Source organism: Anguilla anguilla, chromosome 9 (genome assembly GCF_013347855.1).
Source record: "Anguilla anguilla isolate fAngAng1 chromosome 9, fAngAng1.pri, whole genome shotgun sequence".
Classification (NCBI taxonomy): domain Eukaryota; kingdom Metazoa; phylum Chordata; class Actinopteri; order Anguilliformes; family Anguillidae; genus Anguilla; species Anguilla anguilla.
The window spans coordinates 18,808,284-18,833,907 of record NC_049209.1 but is presented as its reverse complement, the minus strand read 5'-3'; the positions used below and the strand labels follow the sequence as shown (position 1 = coordinate 18,833,907).

The 25,624-nt window shown below is 43.3% G+C and overlaps 2 protein-coding genes across 2 annotated transcripts in view; both read left to right on the top strand.

Annotated features, from left to right (window-relative positions):
• Nucleotides 1-16,382, top strand: part of si:ch211-176g13.8 (F-BAR and double SH3 domains protein 2) — a 28,462-nt gene extending 12,080 nt beyond the window's left edge. The window contains exons 4-20 of the mRNA XM_035434425.1: nt 608-684; nt 1,195-1,339; nt 1,576-1,709; nt 2,889-2,943; nt 3,163-3,291; nt 3,560-3,682; nt 4,804-4,899; nt 7,286-7,402; nt 8,383-8,487; nt 8,974-9,135; nt 9,371-9,508; nt 10,228-10,311; nt 11,286-11,463; nt 12,035-12,255; nt 13,223-13,424; nt 13,667-13,734; nt 14,079-16,382. Of these exons, the coding sequence (XP_035290316.1) occupies nt 608-684; nt 1,195-1,339; nt 1,576-1,709; nt 2,889-2,943; nt 3,163-3,291; nt 3,560-3,682; nt 4,804-4,899; nt 7,286-7,402; nt 8,383-8,487; nt 8,974-9,135; nt 9,371-9,508; nt 10,228-10,311; nt 11,286-11,463; nt 12,035-12,255; nt 13,223-13,424; nt 13,667-13,734; nt 14,079-14,171 (2,127 nt within the window). The 3' untranslated portion in view covers nt 14,172-16,382. The remainder of the gene's footprint in view (nt 1-607; nt 685-1,194; nt 1,340-1,575; nt 1,710-2,888; nt 2,944-3,162; nt 3,292-3,559; nt 3,683-4,803; nt 4,900-7,285; nt 7,403-8,382; nt 8,488-8,973; nt 9,136-9,370; nt 9,509-10,227; nt 10,312-11,285; nt 11,464-12,034; nt 12,256-13,222; nt 13,425-13,666; nt 13,735-14,078) is intronic.
• An 855-nt stretch (nt 16,383-17,237) lies between these two features.
• LOC118234925 (40S ribosomal protein S3) lies at nt 17,238-22,549 on the top strand. The gene is made up of 7 exons (XM_035431805.1): nt 17,238-17,377; nt 18,056-18,186; nt 18,885-18,978; nt 19,657-19,751; nt 20,154-20,341; nt 21,448-21,649; nt 22,478-22,549. The coding sequence occupies exons 1-6, from the start codon at nt 17,348-17,350 to the stop codon at nt 21,645-21,647; spliced, it is 738 nt and encodes a 245-aa protein (XP_035287696.1). The 5' UTR covers nt 17,238-17,347; the 3' UTR covers nt 21,648-21,649; nt 22,478-22,549.
• Nucleotides 22,550-25,624: the final 3,075 nt, after the last annotated feature.

Sequence of the window (25,624 nt, the reverse complement as noted above, 5' to 3'; positions counted from 1 at the left end):
AAATTATCCAGATAATTCCCTTCTCTGTGTTTTTCCTCCCCTAAAGTCCAACCACAGTGCTAGACAGTCCTACGGTGCCAAACTGTTAAGTTTTCAGTTCTGAATAAGAAATATATGTATTTTTGTATTCTGGTCTGGTCAGAATATCATAATGTGTGCATTGTCATGTTTTTCTGTACTTGAAAACATGAGCTGTTGGAGAGTTAGATTGCCTAAAGTTTGTGCCAGTTGTGTGATAGCTTCTTTGGTTCTACCCTTGACCGTATAACTGGACATGTTTCATTGGTGTGTGGGTGAATTCATGCATTGAGCTCTTTCTTTGTCAGACTAGGCCAATCGTGATCATCTCTGTCTGAGTGGGCCAGTCACAAAGTACCACTGTTCCCCCACTGTCTCTTTTGGTAGAGATTAGTTTCCTTTCCTCACAGGGCTCCTTGAAACTGCCCACAGAGCCAGTATGAAGTGTGCTGTTTGTTTTTAAGCATTGGTTTCAGTTAAAGAAATGTTTAATTACTAATGAGCGACATTCAGTAGAAGTCATGAGAATGCTTTTGTTTGTGCTGATCTGAAAAAAATAATTATCTCTGTTTTTGCTTTTTAATCTCAGGCTTTGCAAAAGTTGGCCAGTCATTACCTGAAGAGGGAATGGCCAGGCATGCAAATGGAAGAACGGACCCATTCTCAGTAAGACATCTCAATGACTGGAATATGTTCTGTAGACCTGGGACAGAATGCTCCCATTGTCCCATTAGGCTTGTCCATGTTTATTAGGCCATGTTAAATGAAAGGCACGCTGTATTTTCTTTTGTGCAATAGAAAAATCTTTCACATTTCTATTTGTTATTCTTTGATAAGATAATATTTCATAAATTAAACTACAAAGCAGGGGGTTTAATCCTGGAAGTGCCTTATTCATTGTCTGCTCAGGACCACCCATGCTGTGTGGAAATCCCCTTGCATACTTGTTTTGCAGCGGTCGTTCTTCAGCTGTTTTTATGGACCGCAGTGGACAGATATATTTCACGAGTTTGCGGAGGGGAGCGATTCATCCTTTGTGTACATTGATATTAACACACTGATATGTAGGCCACTTTGCTAGCTTTGTGGTTAAGATCTCATTTTAAAAACAATCTTTTCACGATTGCCTCTTCGCCGTGGGCCACTCCTTACCCGGGTGGCTGTCTGTGTCCTCAGGAACGTCTATGCCGTGTGGAGGTCGTACCTGGAGAGCACCGTGCAGCTGACCCAGGCGCGCATGAACAACTGCGAGAACTACAAGAACAAGATCGCGGACCCCGCCAAGTCTTCCAGGCTGTGCAAGGAGCAGCAGCTGAAGAAGGTAGCGCCCCTGCCCCTGGGGTTCCTCGGCCGCCCTGGCCCAGACACGCTCGCTCACTCGCTCGCTCCCGTAGCCGCCGCAGGCCGTAGCGCGTAACGCTGCGTAACTCCCACTTTCGCTGCCGACTTACGTGAGCCCGACGGATGATAATGCAGCTTTGCGTCAGATGCCCTTATCACATTTCAGGTTTTTTCCCCCCCCTCCCCGCCCATCCTCCTCCATTGATCCCCTCGCAGTGCATCGACCAGCTGAGCTGCGTTCAGGTGGAGCTGCAGCACACGGTCAAAGAGCTGACCAAGTCCCGGAAGAAGTACACCGAGGCGGAGCAGGTGGCCCAGGCCGTGAGGGAGAAGGCCGACCTCGAGGCCAGGTAGGTCCGCCGTCGAGGCACGAGTCTCTCCGAACGCATCCCGCCAACTCGCGCGGCACGATTCCGCCGCGGTGCGCGGCCTAGCAGTATCAGCTTGTGCATGCTCTGTGGGCCTTCAGTCTGCGGGCTGTTCATTGCAGTTACGCACACACTGGCACATGGAGGGGTTACATCTCTTCATCGACTGATTGGGTGAGTTCTGTCCCTATTCTTAAGAAGCCCCACTTATGTACGGACCAAAGTAACCCTCTGTGTTTTAGCTATTAAAGGCCAGAGTTGTGTTACCCCACCATGACATCATTCAGACACTCATTTACTCCGCCTGTATTTTTCCGTTGTAATTAGAGGTAAGGTACCTTGCTCAGGGGAATCGTAACCGGCCCTGTGCAATAAGATCACACACACGTGAAATGCTTTTGTAGAGGCAGAGCTTTAGTGTTAATGTGCAACAAACCCCCGCCATGCTGTGCATAATCATTGCATATACTCCGTAAAGGAGTCCAAATGTTGACAGACTCTATGAATTGATACATACATGTAGACATGCATGCATACATACATTCATACATGTATACATACATACATGCATGCATGTATACATACATGCATGCATGCATACATACATTCATACATGTATAGATACATACATGCGTACATACATAGATGGGGTAAAACGAAGATGAAAGGTTAAGAATCACCCTGTTCTTCCGTCTCTAGTTATACACTAAAGCTAGATGGCCTTATCACGATCGAGTCCTTCAAGAAACTAGTGATGGATATGATACTAAAAGAGGCCGAATGTACTTGCCTTTAGTGATAAATTAGGACAATCAGATCATTATTCCCTGTCTTTTTATGTTTTTTTAATGTTTTTTCCATATATTTGAGCTTGGTGTATGTGAATTCCTTGTATCTTAACTGTAATTTATGTTTTGTAAAACTGTCCCTGTAAATGTTTTATATTGTATTCAGGGCTCCTCTGAAAAAGAGACCTTGGTCTCAGTGGGACTTCCGGCAATAAAGGTTTCAATCAAAATTTCAATCAATAGTTAAACAGCAGTGTTCTGCAGGTGTTAGGTGAGGCATCTGTATGACCATTTCATTTCAGTGCCGATTGTGGAAAAATAAACTCACAGTTTGAGCGTGGGATTAATAACCGTCCCCTCCCCCCTCTTTCAGGTCTAAGCTGAGTCTGTTTCAGTCCAGGATAAGCTTACAGAAAGCCAGTGTGAAGGTAAGCCATGCTGTGTTGTCACAAGGGGCACTCGCTGGGTGAAAAGGGTTGTGTTCCACTGTGATGTGCAGAAAATGGAAAAAGAGTGTAAGATGCACATCAATTTTAAGATCTTGACTATAATATATTTGCTCCTCGGGAATGTTTCCTATGACTGAGATCATTAGGGATAAGGCTTGCTGTTTTCTCATGTCTTGTACGCCTGCATGTCGTTTGTAGTTAAAAGCAAAGAGGAGCGACTGCAATGCAAAAGCCACACATGCCAGAAATGAGTACCTTCTCACGCTGGCAGCCGCTAACGCGCACCACGACCGCTACCATCAGACTGACCTGATTGACTGCATCAAGGTGAGGTTAATACGGCTAAATGTGGTATTGATATATCCTGTTCATTTGGCTTTTTGTAGAGACGTCATTATAGAAATACTTTTTCTGGGTTGATCATCCCACAGAGGATGAGGGTAAAAGTTGGAATTAATTTTTAAAGATGAATATATGCATGTTCAGAGCATTATATTCTGGTTTACATATGTACTCTTATTTCACTGAAAGGGTGAAAAGTGTGTCTCTGGCTGGCTTCTTTGTCTCTGCCATGTTAATGGCGTTGTGTCTGCAGGTCCTGGACGGCAGCGTTTATGATCACTTTAAAGACTATTTGACGACGTTCTGCCGAGCTGAGCTGGAAATGTACCAGGCCATCCAAAGCATGTTCCAGGCCGTCCTGGAGAAGTCCAGCAGGGTGAGGAGTGGGCCGCCTCCTCTCTGCCTCCTCTCCACCTTTCGTCACCTCCTCTCTGCCTCCTCTCCACCTTTTCTCACCTCCTTTCAGCCTCCTCTCCACTTTTCCTCACCTCCCCTCCACGTTTTCTCACCTGCTGTCATCCAGATAACCACACTGAGGACAAGCAGTCCACTTGCTTGAATTGTAGGCCATTCCTAACAAAAGCTTGGCTAAAAAGCCAAGCTTTTGTTACCAAATCGTAGTTTATTTTAGCATCAGTAGACATGATAGTTTCTTTAATGTTTTACTGTTTACTTTATGAACAGTTTTACTTTATATTCTATAACAGCCCACCTGTGGAGGTACAAATTCAGCACCCCAGAATTTATCATATTCAGTTAAAAATGAATGAAAGTTTTTCACAAAGTAACTTAGTTATGGTTGCTGCCTGTGCTGCCTTTGAAAACCAGTTAAGGGTGCGGTTTGTTTCCGCTCAGAAAGGCCTGATCTATTATCAGATGTCCTGTGCTGTTTTAACCAGTATCGAATTTGCCTGCATCACTCATGTTTCACCTAGAGCCTGATGCTGCCTTTCCATTAAAAAATAATGTGCTGTGGGCTAGCCAGGAGCTATACGTTCCGTTCTGTCAGCACATCTGCCTTGCAGAACTGCATTGTTCAAGATCCATTTTTTCCTTTGAAAATAATAAGAAAAAAAAACAACATTGCCCCTAATATTGAAGACACAAAAACATTTTTTCATGTTTCTCTTTTTTATCCCACATGGACAAAGAAAGGCTGACATAAGTGTTCTTAGAATCAGACTGCATGAATCAATTCAAAGACTATCTACATAGGTGGGATTTATTTTTTACTTATGAAACTCACAGGTCGCCAAAGGCAGATTAAGCACTAAAGCTAAAAAATGGTTCATATGCTCACCTTTTGCATGCATGAATGTAAGGGTGTTGTATATTCCTGTCAGTGTACCTTTGTGACTATAAGAGTGTAGTATATTTGCGCCATTTCAGTACATAGGTTACTGCAAGTAAATTATCAGGACATGTGCCTCTGTAGGGTGCAGCATTTTGTGTCAGAGCCCGTTTGAGACCGAGCGTTCTGTCTCTCTCTCCTTTCAGGTGACACAAGACTTCAACCAGCAGGTGTTTCTGCGGGAGAACCCGGTGTTCTGCAGTCCCCCGGCCTTCCAGTTCCAGCCCTGCGAGAGTGACGCGGTGAGCGTCCCCCCGCTAACCCCGCGCCTCTGCCCTAAGCAGTCGCCCGCCACGTATCACACCGCCGGCGTCTCTGCAGTCGCAGCAGCAGCGTATTCCTACAGTCTCTCGGCGTGCGAGGAAGGGCTGTACACGTAGATCGTAAATCAGGTCGAATCATGCTTTTTGACTAGTTTCGTTTTGCCGCCGGGGTCATGATTCTGCAAGGTGCATCCAGTTCAAAAACATATGCGGCGGTGTCCGCTTGCACTAAAGAGATGAATTGTGTTATGAAGTTCGTAGCGTGTAAATATTTTTATATTCCGTTCCTGGAAAGCCAGCGTTCCCTTTGCCAGCCCTGTAGTGAAAACAGCAGAGATTGCTCTGTAGCCATGACTCTTAACATAAGCCGTGTCACAAAAATATGTGTTTACCGGCTGAAATTTGAATCGGCGGTCATACGGTATTGCTCGCCTGAGGGAAGTATGCATTATCCACAGCATACCCTGCAGACCCTATGGCTCCCCAGGATCAGGGCAGTCACAGTGACTGCCCTGATCCTGGGGAGCCATAGGGTCTGCAGGTACATCGTTTGGTTTAGCTCGGCATTGTCTGGATGGCAGGTGGCGTGTCTTGTCTTTTCCTTGTCAAGTTCGCTGCAACAGACATTTAGGCACAAGGTATCCAAAGACAGGTATGTTTTATATAATGTTTCCCCTGACTGGCCTGAACACGCCAGGCAGCAAGCTTGACGGTCCCTGGACACGCCCTCCAGCCCTCCACCCACCCATCCCACAGATAGCCCGGCGCACCACACTGCAGACAATTTGTCAACGCCGGGCCCTGTTTTCATTGGAAAGCAAACAAGCAGACGGCTGTTCCTAATGAAACATTAGCGATTTTGTTTTCTGCCCAGTACATTCACTGAGTGGAAAAAAGAGAAGGCCAAGAGAAGGGCTGCATTGAAGGGAGAGAGCGCTAAGCTGGGCAGCCCATGAAAAGGGGTCATTGTGAGGAGGCCCGTTCTGAGCACGCTCCGTCCACTTCCTCTGCCGCCTCCGCCCGGTGCCCTCTGCTTCATCCAATCAACAACTCCCACCCCCCTCCCCCCCAAATGTCTCTCACTCACATACACACATATGCACACATAAACATGCACACAGGCACGCACATACACACACAAACATACATGCACACACACACACACACAGACAAACCTACACAGACAGCTACTCAGGAGTGCCTGCAACCAACCCATAGCTTGTGGTCCATAAAGTAAAAACAGACTCCATCTTCACCTGTGGTCTTATACCTGTGATCTGAATATTGCAGTGGTCTCAATGCTTAATTCCAAAGGTCATGTCCTACACATTGATTCCATGGAGTAAGGCAGTCTTCTGCTGCTGTGCTGTTTATGGCTTTTAAGCCAAAACAAGTGTGTAATTCATATCTACCTCATCTCAGCCCTTTTTGTCTTGTTAGGCACTTGGACTGTAAAGTAGTTGTCCAGTGATCATTGTTTCCAGGGCATTTCACTTAAATCCTGATTGTCTGTATTGATTCTGCAATTTCAAGGGCTGTCATAGTTAATCTGTTTCTTCAGTTATCATTTATGCTTTTCCCCAATTTGGAATAGCCAGTCATATTCACATATCCTCCAAAGCATGTGATGTCGCCAGATACTTCTTTTTACATCAAAGCCCGCAGGCTGAGCACAGACATGAGTCAGAGGAAAACACTTTATGTGCAGCTTTAGCAAGCAGACCATGGGACCCCGATCAACCATCACGTGTCAGTAGAGAGAGATAAGTTGAATCTCGGCCGACTGTATAAGTACATACCAAATGGCCCAAATATTTAGCAAATAAATTTATTTTTGTTAAATTCAAATTACTGATATTCTTCAATTCACTGAATTATTTGGGCACTTAATTTGTGAACTTTTTCTGTTTCTTGGATTACCACTAATACTTCTGGTTTGATTGAACTGCTTATACTTAATTGTGTTGTCATTTGTCAACCCTATAAATCCCTAATCTGTTTTGACAAATTACTTCTCAACCTGGCCTCCAATAGAATTTGATTTCAATACTGGGGCACTAAGAAATCTTGTAAGAAGTCTCATGGTGTAATATGCTATGGAAAACCTTGCTTTTTAGTAGGAAGGAGGCTTCTTCGGAGTCTTAAGGACCTGTTCTGAGTTTTCAGATATTTGCATTCCACTGTCATCTGTCCCTCGTGTCCTGAGGCTATGGTTCTTATTATGCGTCCAGTGGTTGCCAGGAGAGCCAATGAGAGTAAGGGGTCATGGGAAGCTCCTCCTTTGTGGGGCAGGGCTAGGGAGGTCCCCGCTTGCCTGTCCGTCCCATGACCCCTTGGTGTCCCCCCAATCCTCTGCGTGTTCCAGGGCCGGCAGCTGCAGACTGAGACGGGGACCGCGGAGGAGCACAGCCTGAACAAGGAGGCCCGTAAGTGGGCCTCGCGCGTGGCCCGCGAGCACAAGAACATCATCCACAGCCGCAGGGTGAGCGAGCGAGCGCCCTTCCCCTCTGGTCCTTCTGAGCCCTCCCCAAAACCCATTACAGCATTTGTCGACTCCCGATCTGATTATGAAAGATGATTATCAAAACAATAATTAACTCTTTATGCTGCAGCCAAAAAATCAGCTGCCCAGATGCAATGTGTATGTTCTGTGTTTTAAGTGAAAAGTAAGACAAACGTCTCTCCTGGGTATTCAGAGCCACTATGTGGCATGTTCCAGTTCCCCAAACACAGCTCCACACCGCCGTCCCGACCCTCTCAAACAAGGGCCCCCTTCTCTTTGAAATGCCTGAACATGCTGGTCACAAGAGGTTATGTTTACATATCATTAAAGTTTATTCTAGGCAAGTCTCTCCCCTGAGAGATGTGTAGAGGTTTTATTCATTTATTTATTTGTTTTTTACTACTCTGTTTGCCATTTGCTGAACAAAATCATAAGTCTGTAATACTGCTTTGGAAGAAAAGCAGCAACACAAAGTCAATCTGAGGGCTCATCTGAGATCTGTCTCCTTGTTGCTTTGATCTTCCACACACCAGGTGATTGGCCAGCTGCGTTTGATTTATCCCTAGCGCTGAGATAGTGTCTTGAGTGCACGGTCATGTGCATATTCCAAAGGAAACAGCTGTAAATCCCAGCAGGACATATGTGAGCCGTTGGAGGCTGGTGCACGCATCAACAGCTGGATGTACATTAGTACTTCTAAAAGATTATTGTGGAATGTGCATGTTTAAGTATTATGTATGATTAGATAAAAGGGGTCATAGAGGTCACTAGTGTAAAAGTGTCACGTAAGCGTTTCAGTTTTGCTGGAAGGGAAAGCAGCCTCCCCCATCGGTTTCAGTAGTTTTCCTGGCACATATTTTCGAGTATTCCTGGCAAATTTTTACCAGGATGAATCTGTAGTGTGGAGATTTGAATCTTGATTGTGTCTGGTGTTTTATCTCTTATTATTTTAATGGCAGACTCTGGAGGAGTGTGAAATGCAGGGGGTCCACCCTTCAGAACACAACCAGGGTGACTTGGAGCAGAGGGTGGAGGAGGCAAGGAAAGCCATCCGAAAGGCTGAGGTAATTTTCCCCATGTGTGTGTCCGTTTGTTTACTCGTGCATTCAAGTCTGCTTGTGTCTCTTTCTGACTGAATGCACTGCTAATCTTTTCACGGCAGTGTCTGTAGGCTTTGGCTCCTGCCCCGCAACCAGCTGCTCTATTCATATTGAAACAATTTTTCAGTGGTCTGTAGCTCCCCCTGCCAGACATCTGACCAGGAAGCCAAATACAACATCTGACTGCATGTATGTGGTTTCATTAGTGCTGCGTCAATATTTCTTCTGTGTTCTGTAATCTGGATGAATCGTTCAAACTGGTGTTGGTCAGACACACGGGTGTGTGTGTGTATCGACGTTAGAAAGAATGCACAGGTACATGTGGTCAGACATGTTTGATAAGTGCACAGGCACGTGCGACCTGAAAGGTTGGACAGGCGTGCAGGTTTCTGGGCCGAGTTGTTGCCTGTCTCCTCTGCCTGATCCCCTGCACTCTGATGTCACTGGCAGACTGTGAAGGTGAAGGCGGAGGCGCGGCTCAATCTGCTGCGAGACGCGGGCGTGTCGGTGGACACCTGGCTCAAGAGCGCCATGAACCAGGTGATGGAGGAGCTGGAGAACGAGCGCTGGGCCTCCCTGCCCACCCTGACTGCACATGATCCTTCACTCTCGGTGAGTTCCAGTGCATCTGCTTAGCAATGCGGCTACGGGTTTGTTTCTCTTTATGTTCGTACATCGCACAGCCTGCCAGACCTCAGTATCCATGCTTCGCTTGTAGTCCGTATAGGCATCTGTTGTACTGCTGTGTACTTCATTGACTCTTTGAACTTTCTACTCTGTGATGGGTGACTGCACCACAGCCTGATCTGACTGTGATTTTGGGACTGGGTTCGTTTTGCGTCCTCAGACTGTCTGTGACGATGAGAGAGAAGATGGCGAGGACTTGGAGGAGAGCATGGAGACGTGTGACGACAGCAGCTCCAGTCCTTCGGGCACTTTAGGGCGCAACTACCCTCTAACCTGCAGAGTGCTGTACTCATACAAGGTACCAGTATCACAGAATCACCTGCAGAGTGGTGTACTCATACAAGGTACCAGTATCACAGAATCACCTGCAGAGTGGTGTACTCATACAAGGTACCAGTATCACAGAATCACCTGCAGAGTGCTGTACTCACACAAGGTACCAGTATCACTGAACCACCTGCAGAGTGCTGTACTCACACAAGGTACCAGTATCACTGAACCACCTGCAGAGTGCTGTACTCACACAAGGTACCAGTATCACTGAACCACCTGCAGAGTGCTGTACTCACACAAGGTACCAGTATCACAGAATCACCTGCAGAGTGCTGTACTCATACAAGTTACCAGTATCACAGAATCACCTGCAGAGTGGTGTACTCATACAAGGTACCAGTATCACTGAACCACCTGCAGAGTGCTGTACTCACACATGGTACCAGTATCACTGAACCACCTGCAGAGTGCTGTACTCACACAAGGTACCAGTATCACTGAACCACCTGCAGAGTGCTGTACTCACACAAGGTACCAGTATCACTGAACCACCTGCAGAGTGCTGTACTCACACAAGGTACCAGTATCACAGAATCACCTGCAGAGTGGTGTACTCATACAAGTTACCAGTATCAGTCTCACCTGCAGAGTGCTGTACTCACACAAGGTACCAATAGAGTGGTCTTAATTTATATAAAATGTCACTGTTTCACTTGAGCATTCCCTCCATTCCCCTGCCCTCAGGCCTGCCAGGCAGATGAACTGACCATTGAGGAGCAAGAGGTGCTGGATGTCATTGAGGATGGTGACATGGAAGACTGGGTGAAGGTACGGAGAGAAGCTGTTGGCACATGGGGGGGTGCATAGCGGCAGTTCTGCTGGGCTCACTGAATGGTCTGTTTCTCAGTCTGGGGCTCTGATGACCTTCACTAAGCTGATCCATCATTTGATTGGATGAGGTTCAAGCCTCTCCTTGATCTTTGACAAGCAGAAAGTTCCTCGGGACTTATTTATGAAACGGTGGAGAAAAGAAAATGAAGTATAAATCCCTGCTCTGTGCGGAATGTAATGAAGTTCCTTGTCATTGTGATGTAAAGGGCTTAATATGTCCAGGTCACCCGAGCGCACATTATGAGAGTGTACTCTTTCTACTCATTATCTGTACAGAAAATAAAAAAACTGTAGCTCTGCCAAGAGGAAATATGCATATGCAAGGTCAGGAGCAATCATAAATATCTGATGTTAGGTCATTGTCATATTTATACATTGTATGGAGAGAATATGATCGTTCGATAGGCACTGTAGCTCTGGATGACAGGCTGCAGCCCCCAGGCGGTGATGTCATCCTCCAGACAGGGATGTCCTCCCCTGGTTTCCTGGTGCTGAGGTTACATTTGTCAGCCAGTTACAGCCGGGCACGCAGAACAATCCGAACACAGGCCTTTGATGTTTCCAATTAGCAGCATCCCATGTGGGAAGTGTGTGAGGATGAATCGGTCTGTCAGCCCTGCCGCTCTTCTGCGGCCTGAGAACAGTCTCTGGCAGCCAAATGACGAGTCGGGAGAGCAAGCGTGTCTGTGTTGGATTATAGGCAGGAATCGACATGTCCACCCATAGTGCTGTTCACTGGTTTTCCTATTTGGCAGGAACAAGAGCCTACTAATAAGTTGCCCTGTGGTAGTGTAAGATTGGGAACATTTTTAGAGGGTTATTCACTCCACTGGTGTGTTTATAAGGTCACATTCGCAGTGTGTATGCGTATCTGTACATGCATTCATTTGTATGGGCTGGGCCCTTTTCAGGGAAGGAACAAGGCGGGCCAGGTGGGCTACGTCCCGGAGAAGTACTTGCAGTTCCCCGCCTCCAGCAGCCTTCTGAACATGCTGCAGACCCTGGCCGCCCTGGACGCTCGATCCCACTCCTCCAGCAACTCCACCGACCCTGAGCTGACCTCAGGCAGCATGAACGGAGATGCAAACTGTGAGTTACGCACATGCTCTCGAACACACGCTCTCACACACACACATACACACACATACACACCCTCACACACATACACACACACTCGCATACACAGACCAACTTACACACAGGCCAGCTTACATACCTGCATCTGCAGACACTGCATCTTTTCACACAGCCTGAGCCTTCCTCTTGGGGCATGGGTGAGCGTATACTTAACAATGGCCTTCACTGCCCCCTAGCGGATATATAGGAAATGCAGGACACAATGTTATGGATTGTTCATCCGATTCATAGCATTTATATTTCCCCACAGCATGCATTCCTTGAGAAGTGCTTTAAATACTAAAAATATGTGATGTACTGTGGGTTCTATTTTCTTTGTCCAAGTTAGGGATTGGTATGATTGTTTTTTTTTTTGGTATGTTTGTTTTTTTTTCTCTCCAGAAATTACAGTACCGTAATTTGTGCTTGTCTCTGTGCTTGATGGGGAATCGGCTCTGCTGTGTAGAGTTGAGTTTTGCTGTTCGTGGTACACTCCACCTTTCTCCCATGACTGATCTTAGCCCTGTTCTCTGAACCCTGGCAGTGAGCTTTGTGAAGGCCTTGTACGACTACGAGGGCCAGACGAACGACGAGCTGTCCTTTCCAGAGGGAGCCATCATCCACGTCCTCAACAGAGACAACCACGAGGACGACGGCTTCTGGGAGGGCGAGTTCAACGGCCGCGTGGGCGTCTTCCCTTCCGTGCTGGTGGAGGACCTGGCAGAGTCTGAGAACGGGGACGAGAAGAGTGGTTCTGAAGCAGAGGTACTCGGAAGCATACCTCTACCATGCTATACCTTCCCTGTGCCGTCCGTATGCTAGTACTGCCAAGTCTGATTTATATTAGTGAATTGTTTCATATGAGCTCACTTGTCACAAAGACCCAAATCATGATTCATTCGCTTTGTTCATTTTGTGTATGATGAACATAATAATTATTCATTGTTGGCTAAAATACAAATTTAAATGAAGAAGCACTTAAAAACATTTAAACATGAATAAACATGTATTTAATAAGTGGTCCTGCCTCTGAATCATTATATCATCATCTGGTGCTTGACAGATTTTATTACAAAAAATAAACCTAGTGATGGAAATATTGTCAGCTTTTTGGAAATCATGGACACACTCCAAAAATAAAACCTTTAAAAAAAAAAAGAAAAAGAAAAAATGAAAGAATTAAAATAGCCTGTTCTCAAAGATGACCCACAGCCCTGCAATCTTTTATGCCCTCCTTTTGGACCATTACATTACAGGCATTTAGCAGACGCTCTTATCCAGAGCGACTTACACAACTTTTTACATAGCATTTTACATTGTATCCATTTATACAGCTGGATATATATACTGAAGCAATTTCGGTTAAGTACCTTGCTCAAGGGTACAACGGCAGTGTCCTTACCTGGGAATCGAACCTGCGACCTTTCGGTTACAAGTCTAGTTCCTTACCCACTGTGCTACACTGTTCTAAAAAAAAGTGTAATATGTATCATTTTCAGATTGCCACTTTTCCCTTATGAGACAATAGAATAGAGACCTTATTTTTTATATTTTATTTATATTTTTATTTTTTATATTTTATTTATTTATGAAAGTGAACAGAGAGATGGTTATCTACAGGGGGTATATTGGTAGGACGTACCAATATACCCCCTGTAGATAACCATCTCTCTGTTCACTTTCATATTTATATGTATTTGTATCATTAATCAGGATAACCTTTCTCATGCAGGTCTCCCCCTCTCAGTGTCCTCCATGCCTCCTGCCCCCTCCGCCCCTGAGCACCCAGCCTCCCTGCAGTCCAGACAGGAGCCCCGGGACTCCATGCAGTCCCCACACCGCCCTGCAACGGAGCGCCACCGTGTCTCTCCCTGCCTCGCCTGTCAACGGGGAGAACAGGGGTCCTCCCAGAGCAGGGAAAGGCCCCGCCCTCAGTAAGAGCCCTCCCGTTCTCTCCCCCCTCCTCCAAATACAACTCCACCACCAGTGGTCAGAAAGGCCAAAGACATGGGTTAATCATGAGGACTAATTCTGTAAACTGGTAAACCTCAAAGGAACTTTTGAAGCCCATTTACTTCTGGGTGAAATTATCTAACTGAGCTGTCGAGCTGTCACAAGCTGGCTGATGTTTGCTTCTCTTGGTGTCTTACCCCGGACTCTTGTTTCCCACACCCAGGCCACAGCAGCAGCTTCTCCCAGCCTCCGAGGTCTATTTCAGACGGAAGTCTCGGGAAACTACGCCCTGTAAGTATGTCTGTATCCGTGCTGCCATGCCCACCCCCAAATGTGTTCCCCGTAAGTCACCATGCCTTTGTTGCCTGCAGACACACGTTCATGAAGTTGAATATTTAACCCAACGTCAAGGTGAAACCACTTCCCCTAGAATATGTTAGCACTGCCTTCCCTGTACTTTTCACCAGCCAACTGGAGTAATGGATCCCAAAATATGAAGTATGCCTGGGTAGAAAATATAAACTGTGTTCTGGGTGTAATCTGTGTTCTTTCTCCAGTAATTTCTGTGCTTGTTGTATTTAACCTAATTCACACATGGTTCTGTCTATTCAAATCCCATCTTCCTCCCTCCCCAGGTGCGTGCGGCTCCCCCTCCCCCGAAGCAGCAGCCACGCAAGCAGGTGGAGAAGACAGAGAAGACAGAGGAGGTGGAGATCACACTGGTGTGAAGCCACTGCCCTGGTTGACTCATTGACTTAACTGGACCTGGCTCCTTTTTCTCATGAGAATCAGCAGGAAAACCACAGGCCCTTCCTCCCTGCTTGCAGGGGCGGAGCTAGAAGAGGGCAGGCAGACTCTGGAGTCACAAGTGTGTTTAGTGCCATAATTGCACAGCTCTCTCCTTAGATGGGCATTTGAATTGTAGAAATTCAGTCTTGAGAAAGAGGAATGTGTGTCATTGAAATGGAGGGGTTGGGGGGGTGGGGGGGCTCAGCTACTTGTAGTCATGTCAGTTGAATTTAATAGTACAGTATATTACTGTTGTAGGAATGTTCAAAACTGGTGCAAAAAATTTCATGTTCACTGTCATACAAAATGGGTTCCTCAGCTTGTCTATGGTAGAAGGTGTTGAAATCTGTAGGTAAAGGGGGACTAGTGGAATGTTACAGGCTGCTGTATAAGGAGAGGAGGCTGGTTCCTCATTACTAGGTTTGCATTTTGCACCGTTTTTCTTGTCCCCCCTCCCCCCACCCATAATAAAATAAGGTCTCTATTCTATTGTCTCATAAGGGAAAAGTGGCAATCTGAAAATGATACATATTACACTTTTTTTTAGAACAACGATCTGCATTACTACTAATATTTAAATCCTCAGAAGAAAGGGAAAACTGCTTTTCAGATGGAGCTATATGCTGTGTTCTCACTTTCAGTTCATACCAGTCAATGATTATTTGAGCGTACATTGGAAGTGTATTTTATCTGTTATGTTCTCTGTGTACACCTTGCTGAGGATGTGCTCTTTAAGTAGCCAGGTCTGTTGAATATGATATCATATTTCGTGTTACACAAAGTTTTTGAACAGCTTATAGTAGCGTTTCAGGTGCAACATCCACAAAGTTACTTTCACACCAGCGTTCTCATCTTCAACACTAACCAAATGTCCTTTGTTACAGCCTGTACTATCCCAATAATAGAAACCAGTCAGTACACTTATACAAAACAGTCCATGTACAAGATCCAGTCAGGAACTGGCAGAACATTGGTCTGGCTACTGGGACGTTCGCACAGAAATGCGATCTGCTTGAATTGGCTCATTTAATTGAACGCATCCACCTGTACGACGATATTCTTGTCAGCACTTTTTTTTGTTGTTGTACTGTTTTATGACCTCTGCAGTATTGTTCGCTTGTATGACTGATCCCTGTGGATGCTTTGTCACATGATTATGTGGACTTGTATGTATGTCAGTTTTTTAGTCTGAAGAATGCATGTCTGAGGCCTTTCTGTGATTGACCTGGCCAATTGTGGCAGTTTCTGTTTTTGATTTCTACGCCCTTGAAATAATGGCAGACATCTGTTTCTTTGAGAAGGCCAATATTGTTTTGTGTAATATTTTCAGTAATGGTTGCCCAATTTTTGAAAAAAGAAAATAGAAGGTTATTCTAATAATAGGCTAGTTAATTTTCATGGTTGCTGGGATAAAGGGATGAATCTTGAATAAACTTAAGTGACTCCCACTCACCGTATCTTGCAGTAATGTTGTGTTTATTTGTGCTGACTTTTCTATCAAAATACCTTCATCAAAGCATGATATGAAGGTTTTTTGACCGAAACGTCAGCACAAATAATCACTGGAGTACAGCAAGCTAAGGTGTGCAGGAGTCATTTACATTTATTTAAAAAGAAAAGGGAATTTTAAAAACGATGTAGTTTTTGAATAAATGGTGATTAATTTGGATTAAATAAAACAATGGTTTTGAAGTTAGTTCTTTAAAGTGGAGGAAACATGGATATCTGTATCCTCTCCATCTCGCTGACCCCTTGCAAATTTTATCAAACGTTTTTAAGTTTATGGTTTACAGTGTCTGTCATTTCAAATATTGTCACAAGAAGTTAAAAGATTATTCTTTTTAAAAATAAAAAAGTTGCATGCCTGTATTTTAATTGTTTTTATTATTATTATTATTATTATTATTATTATTATTTGAATATGATTCAGAGCTGCTAGAAGACCCATTATAACAGCCAGCCTTCAAGGTTTCACATCACTGTTTTACCATGTCAGAGAACAGTGGTTCAGAATCAATTCTGTGTTCTTTCACATCACTGTATTGCCACATGTCCGAGAACAGTGGTTCTGAATGTGTTCTGTATTGTCTTGGCTGTTGAGTTTGTACTTAATATGTACAAATATTAAATAAAAAAAACATCTCAATTGTGTTCATTAGTTTTATTTTATTTTAAAATCTGACTTTGTTTTGTTTAATGCACATGCATTTATCACTAAACTGTTCATTAGAAAGTTTGTTTTAATCCCCATTGAGAAAGGGGACCTTTTCTGAAATTTTATTAGTGTGGTAGGTAGAATCTAGAAGTATTTTTTCCAGTTTAGAGAAATGCTGATTATTGCATTGTTATGGTTTGTTTGATGCCTTCCTGCTGACTGACATCTCAATTGATAAATAAAAAAGTTATAGTTGGAATTATAAACAATTCCAAATTAAATAATGTTTAAATTGAAGTTCAGGTACTTAATTCACGTGTAAAAACAATTGTGTTCACCTTCCGAGCCTCCCGTAGGTGGAGGTGAATTGCCGTTTCCTCAGCATAGCTGAAAAATCAGTTTCCGTTTAAAAATGAAGTGAAATATACGGAGTCGCCATGACGCCACTCAAAGACTAGTTAAGGTGAATAAATAGTCATTAAAAAAACATTTAACTTGCCTCTTGTTAATTAGCACCACCTAATTGTGCTGTCAAAAGCAGGTTTTACTCCATCTGAACGTGATACATTAGACATTTCATTATGAAAGCCGATAAATGTGAAAATGTATGTGACGTTGTATAATTTGGAATTGCACTTTGCAAACGAGTGAAAAGCTTGTAGTCCTGCAGAAATGGATAGCATTTTGATTACCAAGAGCTTATGCCTTGGAACTCTGCATCTACGGTTTTCTGCTACAGTGTGTTGACAAAATTGAGGGGGTAGTGTAAAACTTAACTAAACCACTCCTTGCAACCGCTGTTGTTCACGGAGGCTTTTTAATAAAATTGCACAGATTTGTCTGTAGGGGTCACTCTTACCATTTTAAAGAAAACAACGTCAGCAAACAAACGTATTTGCATGATTTCAACTTCCTGCGGATCTAGTCAATGGTCCTTTCGTTTCAGCTGCACGAATCAAAATGGCTGCGCAGATATCAAAGAAGAGGAAGGTAGACCGTAATAATTTACTTGTAACTAATATGGGGACGGTAGATACGGTTCAATTCCCTTCGGACATTTTCAGAGACAATCAGTGATGTCTGTTAAAGTGTTTGTGCGTTTCTTCGTAGATACTCAGTGAGAGGATTGATGTAGATTTGGATAGAAAACCCTATCGCAATAGACATGGACAGGGAATTTTCAGAAAGCTTGTACGGTAGCGGTCAGATTTTACGCCCGCAGCAGGGTGTTCCTACAGGTAGTGATTCTTGTATACCTTAGGGCGGTTGTTCTTTATTTATGTTTAGTTGAAGTGCGTAGGTTGTCAGTGCCCATTGCTAACAATCTAGCTGTGATTGCTACCTAGGGAAGATAGTAGCTGGCTGGGTACCATCACCGGGTCGCAAAATTTATTCGCTATCGTTGCCTAATTTAAAGTGCATGGTAATATCTGCAGTGTGATTGTGCTAAGTGCTGGATTCTTTCACACTCTGGCTTCATGAGTGTTTTTGCATGAGATGCTGTGACGTGCTGTAACGTTAGCTTTTGATGACAGCGGCTATCTGAGACGCTGTCATCAATGTTTTGGAGTATAACTATGTTTTGGAGTATAATTTTTAAAATACTTTTAGGACGTATCAGTGGTTAGTTTTTCGAGCAGTGAATCATATTGGCCTATTTTCTTGCAGTTCGTTTCTGACGGCATCTTCAAAGCTGAGTTAAACGAGTTTTTGACTCGTGAGCTTGCGGAGGATGGCTACTCTGGTGTGGAGGTTAGAGTCACCCCGACTAGAACGGAAATCATCATCCTGGCCACCAGGTGAGATGGCAACGGTACATATCCTATCTGTTGTTCTATGCAAAACAAAAAGTCTGAGTTTACACTCCACATAATAAACTTAAATGGATTTCAGTACTGAACATTGAAACACATGGCAGTGGAAAATCCCTTAATTTACACTTAGTAAGGCAGGAAATCTAATATTGCAATGGGAAGAGTCTGGTAACCTTCCTCTCTGTGACATCATCATTTTTGAGTCTCTGGGCATTATAGGTCAGCAACAGTGGTGGTTAGGATCCCTGGTGGTTAGGCTTCATTGCTTATGAGTTGTCAGAAAAATGTTTAGTTGTATACATTAAAGGCAAATGAAAATATTTAAAAGTGTATGCCAAGGGTTTGGTTTGAAACCACATTGTCTGTCATACATGTTATGAAAGTGCTTCTCATATCACATGCATAGTGGACACTGGAAGTATAAAGGCTGTGGTTTTATTAAGGACTGAAGTCAGCGATAGCCCTGCAGCAAATTACAAGCCTAGATAAAAGCTAAAAGTCATTGCATTGACAGCAGTAATATTTCTCCTGAACTGTTGAACTGGAGGACAACTTATTAGGACATAGCAGATGAGAAGAGTGTTGACTCCTGATATTGAAACAGTGCTTGGAATATTCTGATTTATCAATGGTGCTGAACCAAGTGGTGGCTCTGCTGCACTCGTGTGATTGTTCATCTCCAGGACGCAGAATGTCCTGGGCGAGAAGGGGCGTCGCATTCGTGAGCTGACGGCCGTTGTCCAAAAGAGGTTTGGGTTCCTTGAGGGCAGCGTTGAGGTGAGTGCAGAGGAAAACATTGTGTGGGTGTAGATATTGTATTAGTGTAACTGCTGCTTACCTTGTGTGTCAATGCTTTAGTCATTTGTAGCTGCAGTGAACAACTCTGCAGTGTCCTGGTGGGTCATATCTGAGACTGGACTGTTTTGGGGTTTTAATAGAATAGAATATTAAGAATTCATATTTTCTATAATTATTTTAAGTGCTACTTTTTAAAATGACTTAATGTTCAATGGTTGTAGCTGCTAGTACTCAGAGTGGTATTCTGCAGTGCTTTCAACCTATCTGGTCTACTTCCGGCAGCAGTCCCGGAGTAAATGGGAACATTTCTTTCATAGTATGCGAGTATAATTAGAAAAACTACAGCTGAAGTATCGCGTTTGTTGAATTGTCATGGCAGAGAACAAGGGGAGTAGGAAGAACAGATGAATGGGATAGCAGAAGTTATACCGTAGAATAAAAAAAGAAAGATTTTCATAGTGGTGGATAAATGGTTTTCAGATTTATGTTTAATTCATGCTCTCTTTTATGATTAATTTCTGTCTCGGCCTCCACAGTCCATTGTGTCCAGAATGAATCATTGAGTGCCAAGTGAGCTGAATTAAGCACTCGTTGGGACTTTAACCTTGTACTGTACTGAAATTTATGGCGATTTTTCTTCCTCTCTTCCGTATCCAGCTGTATGCTGAAAAGGTGGCCACCAGGGGGCTGTGTGCCATTGCGCAGGCTGAGTCTTTGCGCTACAAACTGCTGGGAGGCCTGGCTGTGCGTAGGTGAGTCTCTCTCCCATTCACCATAGAGTACCAGACACAACCGGTGTCATGCCCTGAGGTGTTGAACTAAACATCTGAGTGTAGTCTACCGATGCAGGTGACCCCAGGGTATGAGGGGGAAAGCTCTTATCTGCAAACCTAAGAAAAATTAGTACTACAAACTTCCTAGAAAGCTCACTGAGCTGCAATTGTATGAAAATGTGCTGTGTAAATATACTTGACTATAAACCTGCACTTTCTCCCAGAGCCATGTCTGTCTGCGGTGACTTTGTAGACCTTAATAAGAAGAATATGAAAGGATGGGAACAGGCCATACTGCCCCATCTAGGCACCCCGTTACATTTAAGGGATGAAATGCAGAGCATGTAGAGTTGAGCGCCTCTCTTTCGGGCGATGTTTCAGGGCGTGTTACGGAGTCCTCCGCTTCATCATGGAGAGCGGGGCCAAAGGCTGCGAAGTGGTGGTTTCCGGGAAGCTCAGGGGCCAGAGGGCCAAGTCCATGAAGTTTGTTGATGGCCTGATGATCCACAGCGGAGACCCTGTCAACTATTACGTGGACACTGCCGTCCGGCACGTCCTGCTCAGACAGGGTGAGGTTATTTCCCTCTGTGAAACGTGTAGTAACTTGCTTGCTCTTACCAGTATTGAGCCCCTGTTCTTTAATTCCACAGTTATACATGGATTTTTCTGTTTTAACTATATATTTTTAACATCTGTTTACTATGCTTATCCAGATATTGCGTACTCACAAATCGGTTTTTAAAGTTTACATAACATTTTAAAAGGGAAGACATACAATGTGTGTCCCCCCCTTTTTCCTCCCAATTACACTGACCTTTAAAGTTAACCGCACCAGAGCATGTTTTCATAGTATCATATGTTCCCTGGAGACACTGGGTCAGCCCAGCAGTTGTCAATGCTGCCTTTGCATTGATTTGAAACATGAAGCTTGGATCCAGCTCTGAGTTCAGCCCTCTAACCAACCCACCATGTGTGCTTTGCTTTATAGGTGTCATACATTGGTTGTTCAGACTACTTCAAGTCTCTGAAATGAATGTACCCATTGCTGATGAAGAGACTTTAATTTTCACTGCGGTGCATTTTCAGATTGTGGCCGTGAGGCGCATAGCAGTTAAACGTACTTTAAGCCCCAACTGCCCACAATCTAAAAGAGGAGTGCCATGCCTTATGACAGGGGTCTGCGTGCAGTTCTAGTCCTAGAGAGCTGCTGCAGTTTTTTGTTGTTATGCCGCACTTAATTGATTGCACAGTTAACTTGCCTGGTCTGAATTATTGAATCGCCATTGGTTGCTTAATTTAAGGTGAAAACAGCTGCAGACCCCTGCCTTAAGACTAAGTGCACGTAACACTGTTCAGACATAGTGGTATAGTGTGGCTCTCTTCCACAAGGTTTTTATGAAGGGTAGGAATAGGACACATCCTGCTCATTAAGGAGTCTTTGCTCAGGGCCACATGCTGTTTCTCTGTGTTCAGCCCCCAGAACACCATGTGTAGTTGACTTGATGTCCTGAGGCTTTTGTCTGAGGAGTAGTTAGCTGTGTGATAATGTGTGTTGAAGGAAAAGGATGCATCATTTTGCCATCTAGTTCCATTTACTTCCTGTGACCTGTTTGCAGCTGTTCTCAAGGCCTGCAGGGATGCGCTTTTGAGAACCAGTACGTTTTTCTTTCTTCAGGTGTGCTTGGGATTAAGGTGAAAATCATGCTTCCCTGGGACCCCAGCGGTAAGATCGGCCCCAAGAAGCCCCTCCCCGACCATGTGAGCATCGTGGAGCCCAAGGACGAGGTCCTCCCCACCACCCCCGTGTCTGAGCAGAAAGGGGCCAAGCCAGAGGCCCCCGTCATGCCCCAGGGGCCACCCGTTGCCACCGCATAAGGGTGAGGAGGATTGGGAAGCCTGGGACCCACACCTCATACGTTTGGGCCATGAATGCAGGACTGAGTAGCAGCCTGACAAAACTGATATTTGGTCACTTTTGGGGAAGTTTTCCCATCAGGGATTATTCAGTGACTCATTGATTATTCAGTTGTTCATGAACAATGTATTTGTAAGTCAAAAAACTGCTGCTCTTCTTGTTTTTGCCTTGTGCCTTTGAGGAACAATATAAAAGGCCAAAAGGCATAGATGAACCCAGTTGATTAGCAGGGTGAGTGTGGAACCCCTGAACTCACCAGCACTTGTTATAAATCTTGTCTGTTTGGACGTTTGGACGAGGGCTCATTTTTCAGTCCCCTGCTGCCCATCACTGTGGCTCTTGGGGAAAAAGGGAACTGGTTGAGCATTTAAGTGATTTCCAAAGATCTGTAAAGCTAGGCCAATTAGGTTAACTTGTGTGATTTAACTGTGGGTGTGCTGTCAAAAGCCCTGATTCACTTTGAACTTTGTCTTGCTGCATTTATATTTGAACCTTTGGCACACCAAAATATAGGCATGGCACAGCATTATTGCATGCAGTCAGTTTGTAATTTGTTTTTCAGCTTGCTTCAGTTCGAGTTTCTCTTACGTCTGATGCTAACAATCTCGAGCAATGCACTATTGCTCTCATCTCGATTTTTTTCTTAGAAAAAAGTATCATCCTGGCCACCAGGTGAAAAGTATGCACGTATGCCATATGTATTTGGGTGTTACACAGCAACACGTGAAGTATAAAGCTGATTAGATTTGATCTCAGAATGTACTTGTCCTCATACATTTTTGTCTTGCAGGTTTTCCTTAGAGATGAACATGGACACCCCTGGCAGTTTTCTGTAAAAATAAATGCATAAATATTTAACGAAGCACGTCTGTAAATTATTTTTTTAAAGTATGACCCTATTTTCTCCAGATTTGAAATACCCAATTATATTTGATCATTAAATTTGTGACCCTCTCAATTTGGGAGTATGCAGATGGGCTCGTTCTCATCTCACCAGAGCTGTCACTACTGCACTGGTTCTGATAGTTCTCATTCTGCCTTTCAATCAATATTGGATTGACACTTGGAAAATCTAAGATTGCAATGCAGTGGCTGAAATTTAGTCAAGCTGGAGGTGGACTGCAGTTAGAGCATATGCTATTAGTTTTATATAATATAGACATTGCTGGTAATCCCATGTTACAGAAAAACAGGTTTTAAAAAAATATCTGACGTATGAAATAATTTCTTCTGTTGCCTGGCGCTGAAGAGTTTAGTTGACCAGTGGGGGAACGTAACTGTAATCCAGGCAGTGGTCTCAAATGAAATGACAGGTAGGGCCATGGAGGTCCAGGATTAATACTCATTCTACACATGGTCATTGTGGGCCAATACCCATACCCCTGGGTGTAAATGTGTATGTGTTCCTGTATCAGTGGAATACTGTTAATATTCATACATTAGCACTGAACTGTTGATTACATGCTGCACAGTGTATACATGATGTAGGTTTACCTCACTTCCTAAACCCTCACTTTCCACTGTAGTGAGTCCACTGTAATGTGAAAAAGCATGACTGCTCTGTGAAGTGTCTTCTGAAATAAGGGAATAACATAACTTATTGATGGAAAACTGAATCTGACTTGCTTTCAAAGTGGAACTTTGAAATGTACTTGGATGTGGTATGAACAACTGATGCTATGACCTAGGACATGTCTAATCATAGTCATTTCATCCCTTATTTTTCAGTTTCACATTAGGTTTATACTAAAGACTCCAACTTGGCACCGGCATAATGTCAGTTTGCCTTGATGACTAAACTTTTAATGTTTTTACAACATTTTACTGATTTGGAAAAACAAATATAACTCTACAGTAGTTGTGTTGACAGAATGTGTTTATGTGGTGGCCTGTGGTATACTCCATTGTGGTACTTTTTAAAACTGAAAAATTCCAAATGATTTTGTGGGAGCAAAATCAGTGGGGAGAAAGTTTTTGAATGTAGCATCGGGTTAACTGACAGTGGGCCTCAGTTATCAATATTTTTGTAAAACTGAACAACGTCAGATTTATCAAACTTGCGTAAACATTTTTTTTATATGCACGTGTGTGTGTTGATAAATTTAAAGACATGACCGTGAAAAGACAAAAGAAAAACATTTTCTCTCGGAAGCGGAAATTGAAGTGCTGCTAACGAAAGTACTAGCCAAAAAAATATTTTTTTCAGCAGTGGAGCGTCAAATGATTTATGATCAAATTTATACGGTTCACATGAGGCACATTGAATGGATTTCACTTTTACGAGAGTGGCCAGCCAAACCTCCTGTGTGTATTTTTTCCACTTTATTCTGATGGGTAGCAGAGAGGGTGGCGGACAGAGATAGCGTCACAGTAAAAAAGAGTGCCATGACAGGGACTCAAACTCTCCAGCGCAGAGGGATTTGTATACAGTGCCCTGAAAAAGTATTTCCTCCCTTCCTGATTTCCCTTATTATTGCATTTGTCACACTGAATGGTTTCAGATCTTTAGACAAAATTTAATATTAGACAATTAGACAATGGGAAATTGTAGTGTCTCCTGAAACAAATACAGCTTTTCACAGTTAAGAAATTATACCAACATTCTGCCTCAGGACCTGGACGACTTTCCATTATAAAAGGAACCATGAATTCTCTGTACCAGAAAACTTTTAAGAAGAATGTCCAATCTGTCCATGGGCTGAAGCTGAAGCTTAACTGGACTGTTCAGCAAGACAATGATCGCAGAGACACAAAAGCAAGTCCACAGCTGAATGGCTGAAAATAAACTAAATTAAAGTTTTGGAGTGGCCTAGTCAAGGTCCTGACTTGAACCCAATAGAGATGCTGAGGCAGAACCTGAAATGAGCAGTGCATGTACGCAGAACAAACTGCACTACAAAGATGAGTGGGCTAATGTTGTGAAGGACAGATATCAAATTATAGGAAAAATTTGGTTGCAGTTATTTCTGCTAAAGATGGTGTAACCAGTTATTAAGTTTAAGGGGGAATTACTTTTTTCCACATGGGTTATATAGGGGAGTTGATAATGTTTTTCATTGAACAACTTAAATTATTTTTTTAAATGTCTGTTTACTCAGGTTCCCTTTGTCTAATATTAAATTTTGTTTCAAGATCTGAAAAAATATGCAATAATAGAGGAAATCAGGCTGGGGACAAATACTTTTTCACAGCACTGTATATGCCCCATGGTATTCCCTGGGATGCACTTTTTACTGTTGAAAAAGAGCATTCACTCTGTGATATATACAGTGTATGCCTATACCTGTGTCCTCCCTGTTTTCTTTTGATTGCAGTATTTCAATTACTGTATTAGTTGTGACCACATGTCATGTGAAAATTGACTCATTGTTCAAAAGTTAAATCTGGAGTGTTATCAAAAAATCCTTTTTATTTTGAATGACTGTAATCCATTATCAACCATTCTTTATAATGTTAAACACAGTTAATATTTTTAGAAATGCTAAAATCAATGGCTTCTATCATATATTGTATGAAATATCTACTATTTAAATTTAAATAAGAAAAAAGAAAAAGTACTCTGTGTTTCGGAATAAATAGTTGAAATTATCATATCTCATCTCCTGACTTAATTCAGCCCTCTATATTTGCAATTTTGTCTTCAAATGCACTTAATGGATGTACATGTTTTTGTTTTCTTGTGAAAATACACAGTACACATTAATATGATCTAGTCATTGCAGCTATACTTTCCTATGTAACGTAATTCTAAACATTTCCAATGCCATCGAACACCTCGTTAAAAATGTGGCACCGGGAATTTAAGACTAATGCACCATTGGCAAGCCAAACCTGAACCCATGCTTCATTTTCCAAAACTTTGTGCGTAGAGACATCACAACAGATAAATGTCAGTGTTATTTGCCGTGGTATTGCTCTGGTCTGATGGGGTCAATTC

Coding starts and splice junctions, on each gene's coding strand:
- LOC118234925 (XM_035431805.1), top strand. CDS start 17,348: ATGGCTGCGCAGATATCAAAGAAGAGGAAG. Junction 17,378..18,055: donor AGATATCAAAGAAGAGGAAG/GTAGACCGTAAT, acceptor ATTTTCTTGCAG/TTCGTTTCTGACGGCATCTT. Junction 20,342..21,447: donor GCACGTCCTGCTCAGACAGG/GTGAGGTTATTT, acceptor TTCTTTCTTCAG/GTGTGCTTGGGATTAAGGTG.